Source organism: Cnephaeus nilssonii (assembly GCF_951640355.1).
Source record: "Cnephaeus nilssonii genome assembly, chromosome: 12".
NCBI classification, from domain to species: domain Eukaryota; kingdom Metazoa; phylum Chordata; class Mammalia; order Chiroptera; family Vespertilionidae; genus Cnephaeus; species Cnephaeus nilssonii.
Window position 1 is genome coordinate 19,282,799 of NC_137083.1, and position 17,379 is coordinate 19,300,177.

The 17,379-nt window shown below is 34.9% G+C and overlaps 1 protein-coding gene across 6 annotated transcripts in view; it reads left to right on the forward strand.

Moving 5' to 3' along the window:
• DGKB (diacylglycerol kinase beta) overlaps positions 1-17,379 on the forward strand; it is a gene marked incomplete at both ends in the record, with an annotated part of 464,423 nt that overhangs the window by 231,601 nt on the left and 215,443 nt on the right. For all 6 annotated transcript variants that reach the window (XM_079785451.1, XM_079785454.1, XM_079785452.1 and 3 more), the window contains one exon: positions 3,648-3,712. In XM_079785451.1, coding sequence (XP_079641577.1) covers positions 3,648-3,712 — 65 coding nt within the window. The remainder of the gene's footprint in view (positions 1-3,647; positions 3,713-17,379) is intronic.

Sequence of the window (17,379 nt, forward strand, 5' to 3'; positions counted from 1 at the left end):
AGGATATAAATTCTTGATGAATTGTGGTTCCTAAGAGATTGAGAAGGGATAAGATCCCAAGCACAGGTCCAGGGAATTGTTTTAGGATGGAGGAAGGACTTCTATTATAACAGAAGAGATGGTATGTTTAGAAACAGTAACATGTTTGTTTGATGACAGCAGTATGTTGGAAAGTTCCTTTGGTTAGTTTCGTGTGTGTGTGTGTGTGTGTGTGTGTGTGTGTGTGTGTGTGTGTGTATGTGTATGTGTGTGTGTGTGTGTCTAGCATATGAGGCCACCTACATATGTGTGAAAAGAGTGAGAATATCTAATATGCCCCATGATTGGTCAACTAAAATAGAGGGCTTGAGTTCACTACAGATTAATAAATGAAAATTATTGTCTTAATTTATATACAGGCAGAAAACCTAAATAGATCACAGAAAATACTATTGCCATATGTCATTTATTTTCCCTCTTTGATAAAAGACATAAGGAATTATACTATAATAAACTGCTATCTCTACATCTATGTCACCTCTGAACCTGTACCAAACTATTTTAATTATTCTAGTTTCATAACACATTTTCATATCTTGTTGAGCTGGAGACACCTTCCTTAATTATTTTACTCTTTTTAAAGATTTTGATGGTTATTTAGAAGTTTAATATTTTTAGATAAAATCAATATCATTTTTATCTTGTGTTTTTTTTAATATCATTTTTTATTCAACTTGCTTTCAGTAGCTGACCAAATCTTTTGGTATTTGGATTAGATATGACTTAATACATAAATTTTGGAAGTATTGGAATATTTTTAATAGCATGTCCTATCTTTTAAAAAGATGTATTTTCCTACTTAATTATGTTTTCTCATATGGTTCTTAGTAGGATCTAAAGTTCCATCACATTAGGAACACTATTCCATTTGCCATACAGAATAATCTCCAAATATCTTCACTACAATACTATAAACTGGTACCAGTATTCCCTTGTAAAGATAACAATGTTGTGACTCACAGTTTGCTCAAAGTCACTAGTCTTGGAAGTGAACTCTGTCTGAATTCATAGTTTGTTCACTTTAGGGTGTATAAGAGATGCTAATTTAATTTGTTTCCTAAAAATTGCAGTACATAGAGCCAGAATGAGCAAAATTTATATAAAAGAAAGCAACAACACTATTTTAGCTTTTTCTTATTTATTCTCTTTTTAAAAAATCCAAAATATGGCTGCTGGATTAGTTTACAGCGTTTGGCAGTTCTCTCTCAAGCCTCCTGGGATTATGCCAAAGGGACAGGCCCCCATGAGAATTTGGTCTGAATTCTTATCCAAATGAACACCTGCTGTCATTGTTCATTATCCATTCTGGAGTCAGCAATGCCAGCTCTCTTTTTGTGGTGGAACCCATTCAATACAAGGAAAAGGCATGCCAGTGTTCCTCAGTAGTCTTTCATTATCCCTCTATTTACTGCATGATCCATTGCCTAAGTATGTTGGAGGTAGAGCTAACATTAAGTTTATCTTGGCTATTTAATAGTCTGTTTTTAGGAGTTTCCTCAGTTATAGTCCAGTCTACTTAAATGGTCTTCTTTTGATACTCTTCCCCCCACCCCACCCTCCATCCCTGTTTATCTTCCTTTGAAAAGGAAGAGATTTGTTGTTGCAAAAATATATGCTTATAAAGCAAATTGTACTATACAATCTATTTTTAAAAGTCTGAGTTGGTTCTCTAAATTTGCAGAAACAAATAATTCAAACAGAAGTAAATTCAATGATGGTCTCCCTATGGATAACCAATATTGATCATTCATTCTTGGTACTTGATTCATATTCCTTTGCTTTTGTTTTATTGTTCTGCTGGATGTATCCTTTTAATTATGAGGTATTCTAAATTGATTTTTGGAACAGATTAGTGTTAAAGTCAAAATAAATGATTTAAAAAATTAATTAATGATTATGCTGCATCATATATCATAAATAGCCAAGCCAATATTTTTTCTATAATTTCTTACTATTGGACCAAGAAAAGTGAACTATCTTGATATTCCTGTTTCATAGCAAACCAGGAAGGTGACCATGTATACATAACGAAGTTGTATCTTAGAATATCAAAAATTAGAGGGTTATTTTGGTAACTTTCATTTGTACTCATCCATACCTTTGTATTCTTTTCACTTGTGGATTAAGTCAATTACTCAACTTTTAGGGGCTAAAGTGTACATAAAAAATTACATTTCTGTCAAGCTCTGTCTTGCAGGGAAAAGCAATGCTCTGCCATCTGCAGCGGGCATTGGTCCCTCTCTTGTTGTGCCTCATGCTTTGTTATGCATGAATAAGCACATTAGCCTTTTCATTTCATTCATTAGACTTTTAGTCCTTGATTAGTGTTTTCAGAATTCTCTCAAATACATAACTTCTTTATTTCCTTTGTGTTTGGTTTTTCTTTTTTATCTCCACTGTGAAACAGAATTAACAGTTAATCACAACAATAGCCCCGTTTCTATTGAGATGACTGGTAAATATATTAGTTTCTCATTGAAGTGATTAATCATGTGTATGAAGAATGGGAAAATATCTCCTTTGGAATAAGAGGGACTACTGTTAAAAGTCAGCAAGCATGGTTTGTACTTGAAAAGCTTGAATCACAGTAATCCACCAATCTCCCACACTCAGTGCAATTCTGTCTCATAGAAACTCTTGATTTTAAAAAATTTAAAAAAATAAACTCTGAATGGATTTCCTAAAAAGAAGAAACATCTACTTATTAGAATTCAGAATTCATGAATTTGGGGTCTTAGAGCCTAGTTACACTTGTCACCAATTCTCCAAAAAGAAAATTTTCTATTTGTTGTTTTTTCTTGAGCAAGATAAGATATATATGTCAAAAAGTTGCGTGTGGAACAAACAACTAATAATGACACATCCAAAACACTCTTAGCAAACTTTGAAGTCATGTAGTATATTTACCTTGACTAGATAGGCATCCTCATACTATCTCTTTGCCATAATTACTTTCAAAGGACTAAGAGCTTTTCTACCTCATCATTTCTCCACTTAGGCCATCCTTCCGGCTCTGGAATAACAGTATTTTCAACTAATTTTTAACATTTATGTTCATACGCTCTATCTTAAACATACTTTGAGCATGAGGCCAAAGCCAGTTATTAAAGGGGATATATAAATGAAATAGAAATCAATTCCTAGAAGTAAATATGACAAGTGACCAATGGTGAAATGGTGCCATAAATCATCAGTCTTGCACAGAAATGTGAATTACATATTTTTGCCTATTTTCACAACATCTTCTTGACAATGATATTAGTAAGAAGCAGTTAATTTAAAAATGTTACTCATGCCCTAGCCAGATTGGCTCAATGGATAGAGCATTGGCCCACAGACTGAAGAGTCCTAGGTTCGATTCCAGTCAAGGGCCGGGTGCACGCAGGAAGCAACCAAACCATGTGTCTCTGTCACATTGATGTTTCTCTCTCTGTATCTCTCCCGCTCCCTTCCACTATCTCTAAAAATCAATGGAAAAAATCCTCTGGTGAGGATTAACAAACAAAAAATCCAAAACAAAATATTATTCATTAACTTTTTTATCTTTATTTCCATAAGACAATAGGATCCTAAAATGTCCTGCTTTTCTTTTCTGTTTCTCTCCTTAGGATGCTTCCATTGCACACAGATTCCACATCATGAGAGAAAAACACCCAGAGAAATTCAACAGTAGGTAAGATACAAATGATAAAATTATAGTTATGGTTGCTGTTAATAAATTGTGTCATAAAATAGATCCCCATATGGTGTAAAATATTTCACATATAATAACTGAATAAGGCTTGGTGTGTAAATGAATTCAAACTTTCCCCTTAGGTTTTAATGTGGTTATAATGGAAAATGCAACGTGTTCATCTGTAGTCCATTGTCACATGCTAAAAAGAAAGATTTTGAGTATAAGGTGAAAATAATATTTTATTAAGATATACTGAAGTCTTTACATCGCTAATAGGAAGATTTGATCCTCCAAAATCCCAAAACATGGGCCTCTAATTTGATAATGCTGAGTAACTATATATTACATAAATATCATGGTGGGACTCTAATCCTTATATTATGTGTCCAATATTGGCCTCAACTAAGTGGAAAGTGAACCAGAGAAATATCAATGCTAATGAAGTACTTTACTATTCTTTTTTAAATCTTTATTGTTGAAATTATGTCCCCTATTTTCCCCCATTTACCCTTTCCAGTCCATGCCCTCCTGCAACCCCAGGCCTTTAAAAACTTTTCCATCAAGGAGAAAAGCTTTGATGACCAAAATTCGTGTTGCCACTATATAACATGTGACATTTTCCTCTCCAAAATGTAGACATTGACACTTTTTCTGATATTCAAGGACATAGGGAAAGCTTTGGCTTTGCATCTTCCCATTACTAGAAGGAAATATGGCTATCTCTACTCTCCCAGAAAAATGGGGCAGCGGGAGTGAATTATCTTTTGCTTCAGTTATACCCATTTGTACTGTTCATTTCATGAAGTTACAAATTCATAATCAGAACCACATATATTAATGTTCAGAGCCAAGGACTCTTTGGTCTCTGTATTTGGTTTGGTTGATACTGTGTCATGAATTTTAGAGACTACTTATTAGACAACTGCCTCTGAAAATCCTTCTATTTATTTTAATAATGTCACCAGTATATTGACATAATTTTCTTACATGTAGGTTCATAAAAATATCGTTAAAATGTCAAAATTAGTTTAAATTTTTTTATCTCTAGACTTCAGTATATTACTGTATATGAAAACCATCATAGTAATTAGTTTCATGATTAGTGAGATCCTTTCTGATTTTTTGTTAAATTTATCTATTTAAATGTTTTAGCAAAACATATAGAAACTTATTTCCGCCCTGGATGCTGGGGCTCAGTTGGTTAGAGCATTGTGCTGTATACCAAAATTTGCGGGTACTATTCATGGTCAGGGCACATGCCTAGGTTTTGGCTTCCATTCATGGTTAGGGTGTATGGGGAAGGCAGCCAATCGATGTTTCACTCTCACATCAATATTTCTCTCTCTCTCTCTTTCTCTCTCTATCAAATCAATAAAAGCATGTCCTCAGGTGAGGATTTTTTTAAAAAAAGCAACAACTTATTTCTAATAGCTATTTTATGTTTTGCCTTGAGTTCTTTCTTACACTACAAATCATAAATTATGGTTTGCTTTTTCTCTCCTAGCTCAGATAGCTATAAGTTTTGTTTCTAAGAAAATGTAAAAAGTACATATGTATGCATTTTTACATATTGTCTTTAGAAGGATTAACAGAAAACGTTTAAAGTAGTTGGGTGGAGATTGAAATTTTATTCTATGTTTTTGTGTACTGTTTAAATTTGTGCCATGCATATTATAAATTTAAGTAGAAAGTAATCTAATTACACATTTATACCTATAAGATTCATTTCTAGAACATTTTTATTTTATAAGATTTAATTTTATTTCACAAAATAGATGAAAATATAGTAGATTTTAGCATTTAATAATAAACCTTGAATATCCTCAAATTGAACGTATTTATTAATGTACATAAAACCATATAATCAAATCGACTTGCCTATGCTTATCCAATGCCATCCTATAAAGTGTTCATGTGTCAATATTCATACATTAAAATAGGTTTCAAGCAAAATAAATGATGTTTGGAAAATGCAGCATGCAGTGTACATCTTTAGGATTTTCACAATTTAATAGCCTATTAACAGCTTTAAGGAATACACATGGGAATAAAAGTTTAATGATGTTTAAGGCATTTTTGCATAAAACTTATTCAGCAGAGATAGAGACAAAAACAGAGAGATATGGGGGAGGGAGGAGGGCGAAAGTAGAATTAAAAGTATGGAGATGTGTATCAATATATTTATGTGATACCTAAAAATTTGACAGCAAATATATAAGAATGCCAATATTTATGATCTTTCCTCATGTCAGAGGCTAATGAATTTTGTTCCCTATAGTAATTTTCATTCTTCTTAATGATAAAAACATATTATTCACATGTGTCCACTTAATTTTTTATTATCAACTAGAGGCCCAGTGCATGATTGAATCATGCACGTGTAGGGTCCCCTACACGCTTTTGCTTTTGATCACGGGGAGCTGGGTGCCTGTCTGCTGGTGCACCAGGCCTTTCAGAAGCCTCCAGCGCAGCGGAGGCTTCTGAAAGGCCTGGTGTCTGAGCGGAAAGGCATCCAGCTGCCACGCTTTTGCTTTTGATCGCGGGGAGCTGGGTGCCTGTCTGCTGGTGTCTGAGTGGACAGGCATCCAGCTGCCACGCTTTCACTTTCGATCGCTGGTGCACCAGGCCTTTCAGAAGCCTCCAGCGTGGCGGAGGCTTCTGAAAGGCCTGGTGCTTGAGCAGAAAGGCATCCAGCTGCCACACTTTTGCTTTTGATCGCGGGGAGCGGGGTGCCTGAGCGGACAGGCACCCAGTTCCCACGCTTTTGATGGTCCGTGGCCGCTGAGGGGGGCTACCCTGCTGCTGAGAGGCGCAGGGGGTGGGACTCCCACCCCCTGCGCCTCTCAACTGCCGCTGAGGGGGGCTGCTGCGGACACCTGGCTACCCTGCCGTTGAGAGGCGCAGCTGGGTGTCCGCCCAGGTCCCCTCAGCGGCCGCGGATCTGGCCTCGATCTGGCCGTTGAGAGTCTCAGGGGGCGGGAGTCCCGCCCCCCTCAGTGGCAGCGGATCCGTGCCTCTCAATGGCCGGATAGGCCACCCCGAGTCCCGCCCCCCATCCTCCCACCACCCAATCATGGGCGTAGTGGAGTGATGGTAATTTACATTTTACTCTATTATTAGATAGGATTGCAATACTACTTTATGACATTTCTCACTGCCCAATATGTGGTTAGATGTCATTTCCAACCATATATTTGTACACTCTTATGTGCTTATAAAATGTAAATCTACATCTTTTTGCAACTTATTTGTAAATTTGACATACGGGCACATCTTGCTTATATAATTTAAAGGGAATATTTCTTTTGGAACACTAGTAACATAGAAAATGCCTTCTAGCTTGATGTAGGTCACATGTGTCTGTCTAATGTGTGTTCAAAGAATGCCAGGTAAATAGTAGGTGATCAATGTACTATTGGCTAACAATATTTTAAAATTACAATCAGCTCTAAAATTACATATATTTCCAAGTTAGTTAGGCATATGCCTTTTGATCTACACTTTTGTAGCTTGTCTTCACTTCGAATTAGAAGCATTAGGTAATTCCTAAACTGCCATGCATCATATTTTGGATATGAAAATTTCCTAAATTTCTACGATGAAGGCATGCCAGATATAGTACAGAGCAGTTTCTTTCTTACAAGGACAGACTTTCAGATTTCAACATTGAGACAGGTTCAGCCATAGCACTCTTTTATATTTTCAGGAATTTGCAAATGGACTTTTTTAAGTAGTACTCCTAATAATGGTGTTTCAGATCAGATCTCTTGTTACAATAAATCATATGCCATTAATATTATCCTCTAGCATGCTCACCTTGAAATTCATTTATATTTCAAAGAACATGATGTTTCTAACATTATCTTAAGGAAATTAATTACCAAAATATATAGTTCTGCTCTCTATGCTTCTTATGACAGAAATGGAAAGAACTGGGAAAGATAATGATTTTTCCGGTGCTTAAGAGAGTGCTGGTCGAGAGGTTTATATCGTATTCTTTTAAAAATTTCTATGTAAATCTACGGTATCGTTAAAAGGAAGTATGCTGTGTAACTTCCTAGACTTTAAGATACTCTTCAATCAAACTGAATTTAAATAAATGTTTACATTCTCTTAGACTCAAAACAAAATAATCATTAAAGAATTTATGCGTCTATTTAAAGCCATTTAGTACATAATATTGGTATTTAAATTATTTATATAATTTGACTATTACTACGTACCATTATATTTACATTATTATAATTCACATACATTACATCTCTCCTGGTTCTATTTAGCAGTTTAATTCCTGCTTTTGATAAATATATTCACAATTATGTACCCATTAAAATATGTATCCATTAAAATGATAAGTATAAAGGCTTATAATATTTTTGGGGAAATGCAAAACTTTTATTTCATAAGTAAAACATGCCACCTTGAAAAAGACTGACAAGTAATACACAAAATGGAACAAGCTATAGAAAAAGTATTGGTGGTCTAACAAAAAAGTTTTAATATTGTGGTCATAGCTTGTTTTCAAGGAACCAGTTCAAATTCTTTTTAAATTAAATTTATTGGGGTGACATTGGTTACTAGGATCATACAGATTTCAGGTGTGGACTTCTATGTTACAAGATCTGTGTATTGCACTGTGTGCCCACCACCCAAAGTCAAATCATCTTCTGTCACAATATATTAGGCTCCCTTCACCCTCCCCCTCCACCCCCTTCCCTCTGGCAGCCACCACACTGCTGTTTGTGTTCACGAGTTTTAATTTTCTATCCCACATACGAGTGAAATCATATGGTTCTTAGCTTGTTCTGCCTGATTTATTTCACTTAGCATAACATTCTCAAGGTCCATCCATATCGTCACAAATGGTAGTATTTCATCCTTTCTTATGTCTGAGTAGTATTCCATCGTGTGGATGTACCACTTCTTTATTCAATCCTCTATCAAATTCTTAATAACATTTGCCAGTAAACACTGATGGCCTGCATTACTCCACAAAGACGCTATTTCATTAATTCCACACTCTTTATTTTAAAATAGATGGTCTCTAACTCCCTGAATGAGACAAGATTTGTTTTCTTAGCCCCACTGCCACCCACCCCCACCCTGGTTCAGAGGTATGTACTTCCCTTCTGTACTAATTTCTGCTTTTTATTAAGAAGTACACAACTAGCCCTGGCCGGTTTGGCTCAGTAGATAGAGTGTTGGCCTGTGGACTCAAAGGTTCTGGGTTCCATTCTGGTCAAGGGCACATGCCCGGGTTGCGGACTTGGTCCCCAGTAGGGGGCGTGCAGGAGGCAGTCAATCAATGATTCCTTTTCATCATTTATGTTTCTCTCTCGCTCTTCCTTTCCCTTCCTCTCTGAAATCAATAAAAATATATTTAAAACAAAAGAAATACACAACTGAAAAACTGAAATACCTGTGTAAATTTAAGTGAGGCAATGCAACTCAATCAACATAGTGGTTTGGTGTCAGATATGTCAGAGGGTGTTGCCTCCCAAATAGGTAAAGAGAAGAAATAAAACTGACTAACATAGTAGACTGATCATTTGATAGTATTATATTAATAAGCCCTGATTTTTAAAAGAACCAATGCTTCCCAAATTACCCAAGGAATAAATAGCATACATGAATTTAGAAAGCGTGATATGCTTGCTTTAAAATTGTACTGATTCTGTGAATGATTCTTGATTTTCTGACAGTAGGCCGTGTGAGATCATGGAATGGGGCTCTTTCTGGGATTTTAGTATCTACATAGCACATGGAGCATATTTAACACTCAATGTATATTTGCTAAGTTTATCTCCTAAATTATTTATTATTGAGTGATTTGTCTTCTAATCAAGGTCCTAACATTTGGGTAAAATATTGATTATCTGCTATTCTTTTGGTTGACTATTTATTCTATAGACATTTAATAAGAGCCCCTTTTATATAATGGGCAACTAGCTAGAATAGAATCTTTGGAAACCTAAGGCATATGAAGAAAATTAATGTAAGCTTAGATAGTAATGGGTTCTGTAGAAAAATATAAACTAGAAGAAAAGGCTATGTTGAGGAAGTACATAGTGAAGGACATTTTATGGGCTCCCAAGTTAAAGTGACCATTGAGCTCTTAAAGATGTATGTTGGAGCTCTTAAAGATGTATGCTGAAGTAAGGATTGCTTTTATATTCTCTGAGTTAGCTGAAGAAGAAACTTTTATTTCTAGTTTCTGTTGGCAAGATACTTATTTTATTAGTATCATTCTATTTCTATGCAAATCTTCTCAATACTATTTTCCTCCTTGCTTTTGCCTTTCTATTCCTAGGATTTGTGTTTTTGCTTTACATGAATTTGCCTGTGTTTTATGCAAAGACTTTATACACACAAGTACACACACACACACACACACACACATGCACACACTCACTTCCTAGGATAGCAAATTAAGAAGCAAGATTTATGAGGTAACAATAGTTAATTCAGAGATTTCCACAGAATCACAACCGAAGAATCCAAGATAGAGGATTTTTCCATGGGGAAGAGTAAGAAACTGTAACAAAACAGTTTAAGGGGGGGAAAAAAGAACACTGCTACTTTTTACTACAGATTCTATGCCTACATGAAGACTTTCAGGAAATATTTGAGAGCAAATACATATGTATAATATCTATTATGTTACATATAAATTCATATAATTTTAACTAATTCATATAAAGAATCAACTTTAAAGGAAAAACCAGAGGTACACTTAGCCAGCAGTAAGAACTACTGTTTCCCAAAGCCCTCTCCCTAATTTACCAAGCATTTTCTGTTAACATTGAAGCTCTTGTTTCCTTTGTGTTCAAGCCTCTCCCTTGAGCAGCATTAGTCTCTCTCACTATAACAAGAACCAGTTGTGTTCTGGGGACTGAAGGGATCCACTAAACTAATTAGACAATGGACAGCTGACTTTGGGGAATGAGTCTGTGACATTGATCAATGTCAATGACAAACATTTTTTTCCCCTTTGATGTTCTGAGATAATCTATAGGCTAGAATTTGGAATCGATTAGCTTTTGGTTGTTATGTTTTTTTAGGATAAAGTTAGTGCCAGATAAGGTAGTTAATTTGATATGAAGTTTAAATACCCAATTTATCATAGCCAGATGCTTTAGACTTCACACTGTCAGTAATATAATAAACGTGTTTTTTGTTCTTCTAGAATAAAATCAATTGATTCTTGGTAGAAATTATCCCTGGGAATAATTTTGAGGACCCTGTTAATACCTCTTCTTTATAGGACATATCAAGTACCAATTTAGTCTATCTTGAATTTTTTCCAAAGGGGTTAATCACATCATTATAAGGTAATTTTACCTGGAAGTAATCCCCTGGCTTGGCTAATGGGAACTAATTAGATGCTCTCCATTGTTTCTTGCTCCACCCAAGCATTAGTTGCTAATGCCTTTCCTTTTGGAATACATGTTCTTTTAAGGCTATGTTGAGCATTCTTTTCTTACTGAGCATAAGTAATTCTAAAATATTAACCTTGAGTGGCTGATTTGCTTTTTTTTTTTTTAAGAACGGGTTTCCTCACAAATATTTTTCTTTAAAGAGAAAAAGTGGTATTCTCTCATAAGTAACATTTTTAAGATTGTATTTTATGTTTCTCCAGGTGCAGTGTTTTCACAACATAGAAAATTTGACTTAAGCAACCCTCATCCTCTCTATATGTATGCTAATACAAACCAGCTCTAAAATATGAAGAAAATATTTCCTTATTAGGTAAAGATTCTGAGGAGAGTTAGAAATTATAAAAATCTTGATTTATGTGAAATTTTTATTCTAATTTCTCAGAAATCTTCCCTTGCCACTTAAGGTTTAGATAGATAGATAGATAGATAGATAGATAGATAGATAGATAGATAATAGATAGATAAATAAATGCCAGAAATGCTATAACTTTATGGCTTTTAAAAAATATATTTTATTGATTTTTTTACAGAGAGGGAGAGGGATAGAGAGTTAGAAACATCTATGAGAGAGAAACATCAATCAGCTGCCTCCTGCACACTACCTACTGGGGATGTGCCCGCAACTGAGGTGCATGCCCTTGACTGGAATCGAACCTAGGACCCTTTAGTCCACAGGCCAATGCTCTATCCACTGAGCCAAACCTGTTAGGGCACTTTATGGCCTTTTTAAAATATTTTATTTGGTAAGCACTTATAAAACATCAAAATTTGCTAAGATTTGCCAAGATATCCCAGTTATAAACTTTTAGTCATCAAAAGGATAAGGGTTCAATTTCCTCCCCTTTCCAGGAACATTGTCCTCATATTGTCTAAAATGTCACTAACAGTGTCCTCCTGTTCCTTCAGTTCCAAAGCAAATGTCACATATTTTCTAGATTTTGGTATAACAGCACTCCATTCTGCATATCAAAATCTCTTCTGTATGCTATTACTACACAGCAAACTACTCGAAAGTGTTGCAGTATAGAACAGCCATTTTATTATGTGCATAGCTTCTGTGGGCCAGTGATTCAAACAGGGCAAAGCAGGATGGCTAGTCACTGCTTTCTCATGTCTGGGCCTTCAACTGGGAAGATTCAGTGGTCGGGAGAGATTTGACAGCTAAGGGAAGGACTCAGCTGGAGGCATGGTTACTCTCATGTCTGCTGTCTGATGCTGGTTGTTGGTTGAGACCTTCCTTGGAGCACTGTATTGGTCAAGATTCATTAGAGAAACTGAACCAGTTAGGTTCACATTGGAAAGGGTCATCTACTTTACTGAGTCCACCAAGTCAAATGCTGATATCATCCAAAAACACGCTCAAAGACATACCCAGAAATAATGTTAGTCTGAGCACCCTGTAGCTACTCTAGTTGACACATAAACCTAACCATCACAAGCAAGTGCCGGCGATTTCTCCATGTGGCCTGGGCTTTATCACTGTGGTGGCCTAGGATTACCAGACTTCTGACATGATGGCTGAGTCCTCCAAACGAGAGAACCCCAAGAAAACAGAAAGTATTTGGCCTTTTCTTGACTTAGTTGTGGTAGTGCCTGGTTTCATGTTCACTGTGCTTTTTGTGATGGAAGTGCTCAGAAGCTCTCTCAGATTCAAATGCAGAGGACATAGACAGCACTTTTCAAATGGAGGATTTCCAACAATGAATAATACCAAGTTTAAAGGGGATGATATGACAACATACAATTTTAAGAATGGCTACTATTTACTTAGGAACGACTCTTCCAAGCCATTAAGTTGTTTTTAATCACACGATGTGTGTGTTTATTTTTCATCTTCAAAGTACATCTACTCTGTAAGTATTGCTATTTTCATGGTATTGAGGTGGATCCCATCCATCTATCATTTCATGGTAGCAGAACCAAAGCTCATTCTTTTAAGTCACGTGTGTGTGTGTGTGTGTGTGTGTGTGTGTGTAGTCAGAAATAAGCCATGCCTTTAAAATATCTCCTTGTTTCTCTACGTCCTGCCCCTCTATTTTTATTCATAATCATTTTTAATTTTTTTTTAAATTTAAGTATAGTTGGCATCTGATAATAGTTAAATTAGTTTCAGGTGTATAATACAGTGATTTGACATTTTTATACCTTACAATATGTTCTAACCCTATTTAATCATCAGTCATGCTTACAATGTCCTCATATTACAAGAATACTCACATAGCGTTTATTCAGTAAAGAATTAAATATTTATATATTTTTATTAGTTTTACTAAAATAAAATAAAAAACCTTCCACAACTTTAACACAAATGCCCTTAACATCATTTCATATTTTCATTCCATTATTTTTAATGTGTGACACAAGAAATATTTATTACCCGTCTATCATATGAAAGTGCTTGGAAAAGAAGTAAAGTTAATAATTAAATATCCTCCCTGCCCTTGAAACGCCTGCAGGTGAGTGGGAAAGACAAACCAAAATTAAATGTGGTGAAGTCTATCACTGAAGTTAAGTGCAAAATTGAGTGCAAAGTGCTGCCAGGAGGATGTGTCTATATTTGACTGAGTTAAGGAGGAGAGAAGACATCCCCTACAAAGGTATACTTCTCATACCCTTGTCCACTGCTCACAGCCTCATCCCCCAAATGTATTCTCATACTCATGTCCACTGCTCACAGCGTCGTCCTCCAATGATATTCCTCTCATACCCTTGTCCACTGCTCACTGCTTCATCCCCCCAAAATATTCTTCTCCTACCCATGTCCAGTGTTCATATTTACTAGCCAGGAAATATTTTTATTGTTGAGAGTAGAAGGCAAGTTTGATAACCATACCAGCCTCTCAGAGTTTGTGGCTTATTTGGGAAAAGATACATGCAAATATACAGTTCTGTGAAATGAATGCAGGAATCAAAGTATCATACATCTGAGTGAAAATGAGAAAATTATTCTTCTGTGGTGGTGATGGAGTAGTGGTGTTTGGAAGGCTTTGTAGAAAACATATTTGGACATGGTTCTATTTGAATAGGGGCTTTAATATGATGTGCTGGAGTAAAGTAACATAAAACTTATTGTGCTGTGATGGGGAGGATAAAAAGTTCCAGATAGATAGATAAAAGTTTGAAATGTAAGATTCAAGGGGATTGGTTCATTTTACTCAGATCCCAAAGAACTTGGTAGTCCTATTGGAAGCTTGGACTTTATCCTTAAGGTATTATGAAACAATTATAGGGCTTTAAACAGAGACATAAGACTAAGGAAATTGATTTTTAGAAGAAAAAATTGGTTTACGGTTACCAAACTTGGTGACTGATATGGGTCTGAATATGGATGTGAAGGAAATAGTGAGTGAATGTGTGAATGAAGGCAGGACGGTGACGGTACTAACCAAGAGGTTTATGTAGGAAGAAGAGGTGGTGGGTATTAATTGGTTCTTTGCTTGTTGAATGTGAGGTATCTGGGGGATGTCCAGGTCAATTTCACAGACAATAAATTATTTACTGGCCTGGAATTAGGTGGGATGTCTTGGATGGAGATGAGGAATCATTACAATAAAGACGCCATTCTTGCTCCATCATCTTTTAGCTGGTAAAATCCAAAGTCATGAAAACTGAGTCATTTGACTGCATTTGATTATTTGAACTATGCTTGATATAGTAAATTGCAGTTATGACTTGAGGAGACTGACTTAAAATAGCTGGTGAATTATATTTTTAGAATTATACTAACGTGTAATTATTAATTACTAGTTTTGTCAGTCATTTACTTAAATTATTTTATTTATTTAAGCTATTTTGTCAGAAACATTTATTTATAATTTAGGCATAACTAAATTAAATTGTTTCGTTTTTAGGATAAGCAAATTAAAAGTATAACGTTATCATTATTCTCACAGAAAATCTCATGTTGTTGAATGCCTAGAATTCAGTTTAAAATCCAGATTCTTATATAAAAAAAGAAAGGAGCCAGGGCATGCATCCTTCTAACCAAAGCTTAAAAAAATTCTCTTAAGTACTGTACTATAAAAAAAAAAAAAAAAAGAAGAAGAAGAAAATAAAATAAAATAAGAATCCAGCCAGCAGAGGGCGCTGGCCCTCATTCACTCAGTCATTGCAGCAAACTTTATGAACAAGAAACAGTCCTTTCTTAATAAGCTCACTGGCAAAGTAATATTTTTGCTGAGTGCTGTGTTAAAGCCAAACTTAGATATTTATACCAGTAGTCCGTCCTTCTCTTGTGGAAGCATGCATCTCTTTTAGTGAAGTATAATTTGACTTGTATTTAAATGCCAGCCGGCAGACTTGAGAATCTGTTATAAAATATCAAAATCTGTCAATCTGTGGTAGAGGTCAAAGGCCATCTGTGTACCTTGGTCCTGCTAATTTGATTACATTTAATGAACAGGACCAGTTTTAAACTGATGAGCAAGGGACTTCACTTCAGTCAAACTAAAAGTCAAAGTGTTGATACTCTTTCTTAATTATAGCATTACTAGCTAAATAAATGCCAAAATTTCTTAAACAATTTTCTAATTGGAACTGAGGGCATTCCAAAAAGAAATTCTTATTTTAAAAAACGTTAGATAATTAAATTTAGGAACAGCATTATTTCAGTTTAATACATAGATTATTTTATTTATGAGTTTTTTCCCACATACCTCTTTGGTTTAGAAATATTTAATGGTATTACAAAAATATAATTTTATATGCAAGTAATACTATGTTTCTTTTAAAAGCATTCTAGCAAATCTTATATTTTACAATATTTTTACAAATTTTCTTGTATTCTTCTGTAGATAAGCAAATAAGGAAAACCTTGATTTTTAAAGCACATTTAAGCTCCTCAATGTTTAGAAATTATTGGCAACTGCATATTTTAGGTAGTTTTTTTTAATAATGCAATCTCTTTTACATACTCTTCACTAGTATACCAGGATTTCTTGTTACTATAACATACAACATACTTTTTTTAAAGCTTGTGTTCAATGAAATATATGCTATATCTGTGTAGTGTCTGAAATCTGTTTACATTTAAAAGATGATCTGAAACATATTTACTTCTTATGTTTTACGGAGAAGTTAATGCTGCCCTTCCTACTTTATGATCCAGCACAGTGAAAGTGTAGTAAACAGCTTAAAAACCTGTGGGAAGTTCATTTTAATGGGTCATAGTGTGAGAGGGCCCCGTCTCTTTTCTTCATTCTATGAAGCTTATAACAACCTTGTTTGCCAAGATGATTATTTAATAAAGTGACAAACTGCCCCACTGATGGGATACATTAATTTTGCCTCTAAAGTTGCCCCTTGTTGTCCATAAGAAGGTGATAATTAGGTTTCAGATTAGAACAAAATAATCATGTCACTTATGTAGATACTTAAAATAAATGTAATCCCTTATATAAAATTGGAACAATTAAAAGTTGTAAAATATTTTTCTCTGTGAACTTTTAGGCAAATACAGCTAATATATGATGTTAATTTTTAGCTAGCATGCCTCTCTGGAAAGTTACCAATTGGAAAAATAATATAAGAAGTGATTAACTTTTCAAGTAAAGCAATGGTATTAGGCTTTGTAGAACATCTACCTAATAAAATAGAACTCATTCATATCCTGATTTAATTTTTCTTCTGTACAATTTAATCTTTAAAAAGTCACATAGAATCATTTTGTGCATGTATATTAATGCTCTCAATTTCAAATGTTGTTGAGAGCTCGAATTATTAGATACTACAAGTGATTATATTTCAATTTTAGCATTACACAGAAATTAACTAGATAGCACATCTTAAGTGCTTAAATACTATATGATGTTTGAATTTTCAACAGTGAAAACACAATTTATTAAAACAAGACACTAAGAGACTTTAATACTCTTTCCCTGCCTTGGAGTTGATGGTAGCACGTTGTCTTAAAGTTCTAGAGCCCAATCCTCTCTAGCTTTAAATAACCAGAGGTAATTTCCTCTTCTCAAAGTTTGCAGAGTATTAAACACTTCCCTGAATCTATTTCCTGAACCAAGCTGGAGAGTGTTCAGTGCACATTCATTTAAAATACCTTTATGTTCGGACTCAATTACTTTTAATAGAGTGGAGAATGTTTGGTGTAGCTTTGAGTGCACAGCATGAAAGGGTGGGTTTTAGTTAGAAAACATAAAATTTGTTCCTGTGGATAGGTAATCTCTAGAGAAATATAGAAACCAGAAAACCTTATTGAAGACCATTAAATGT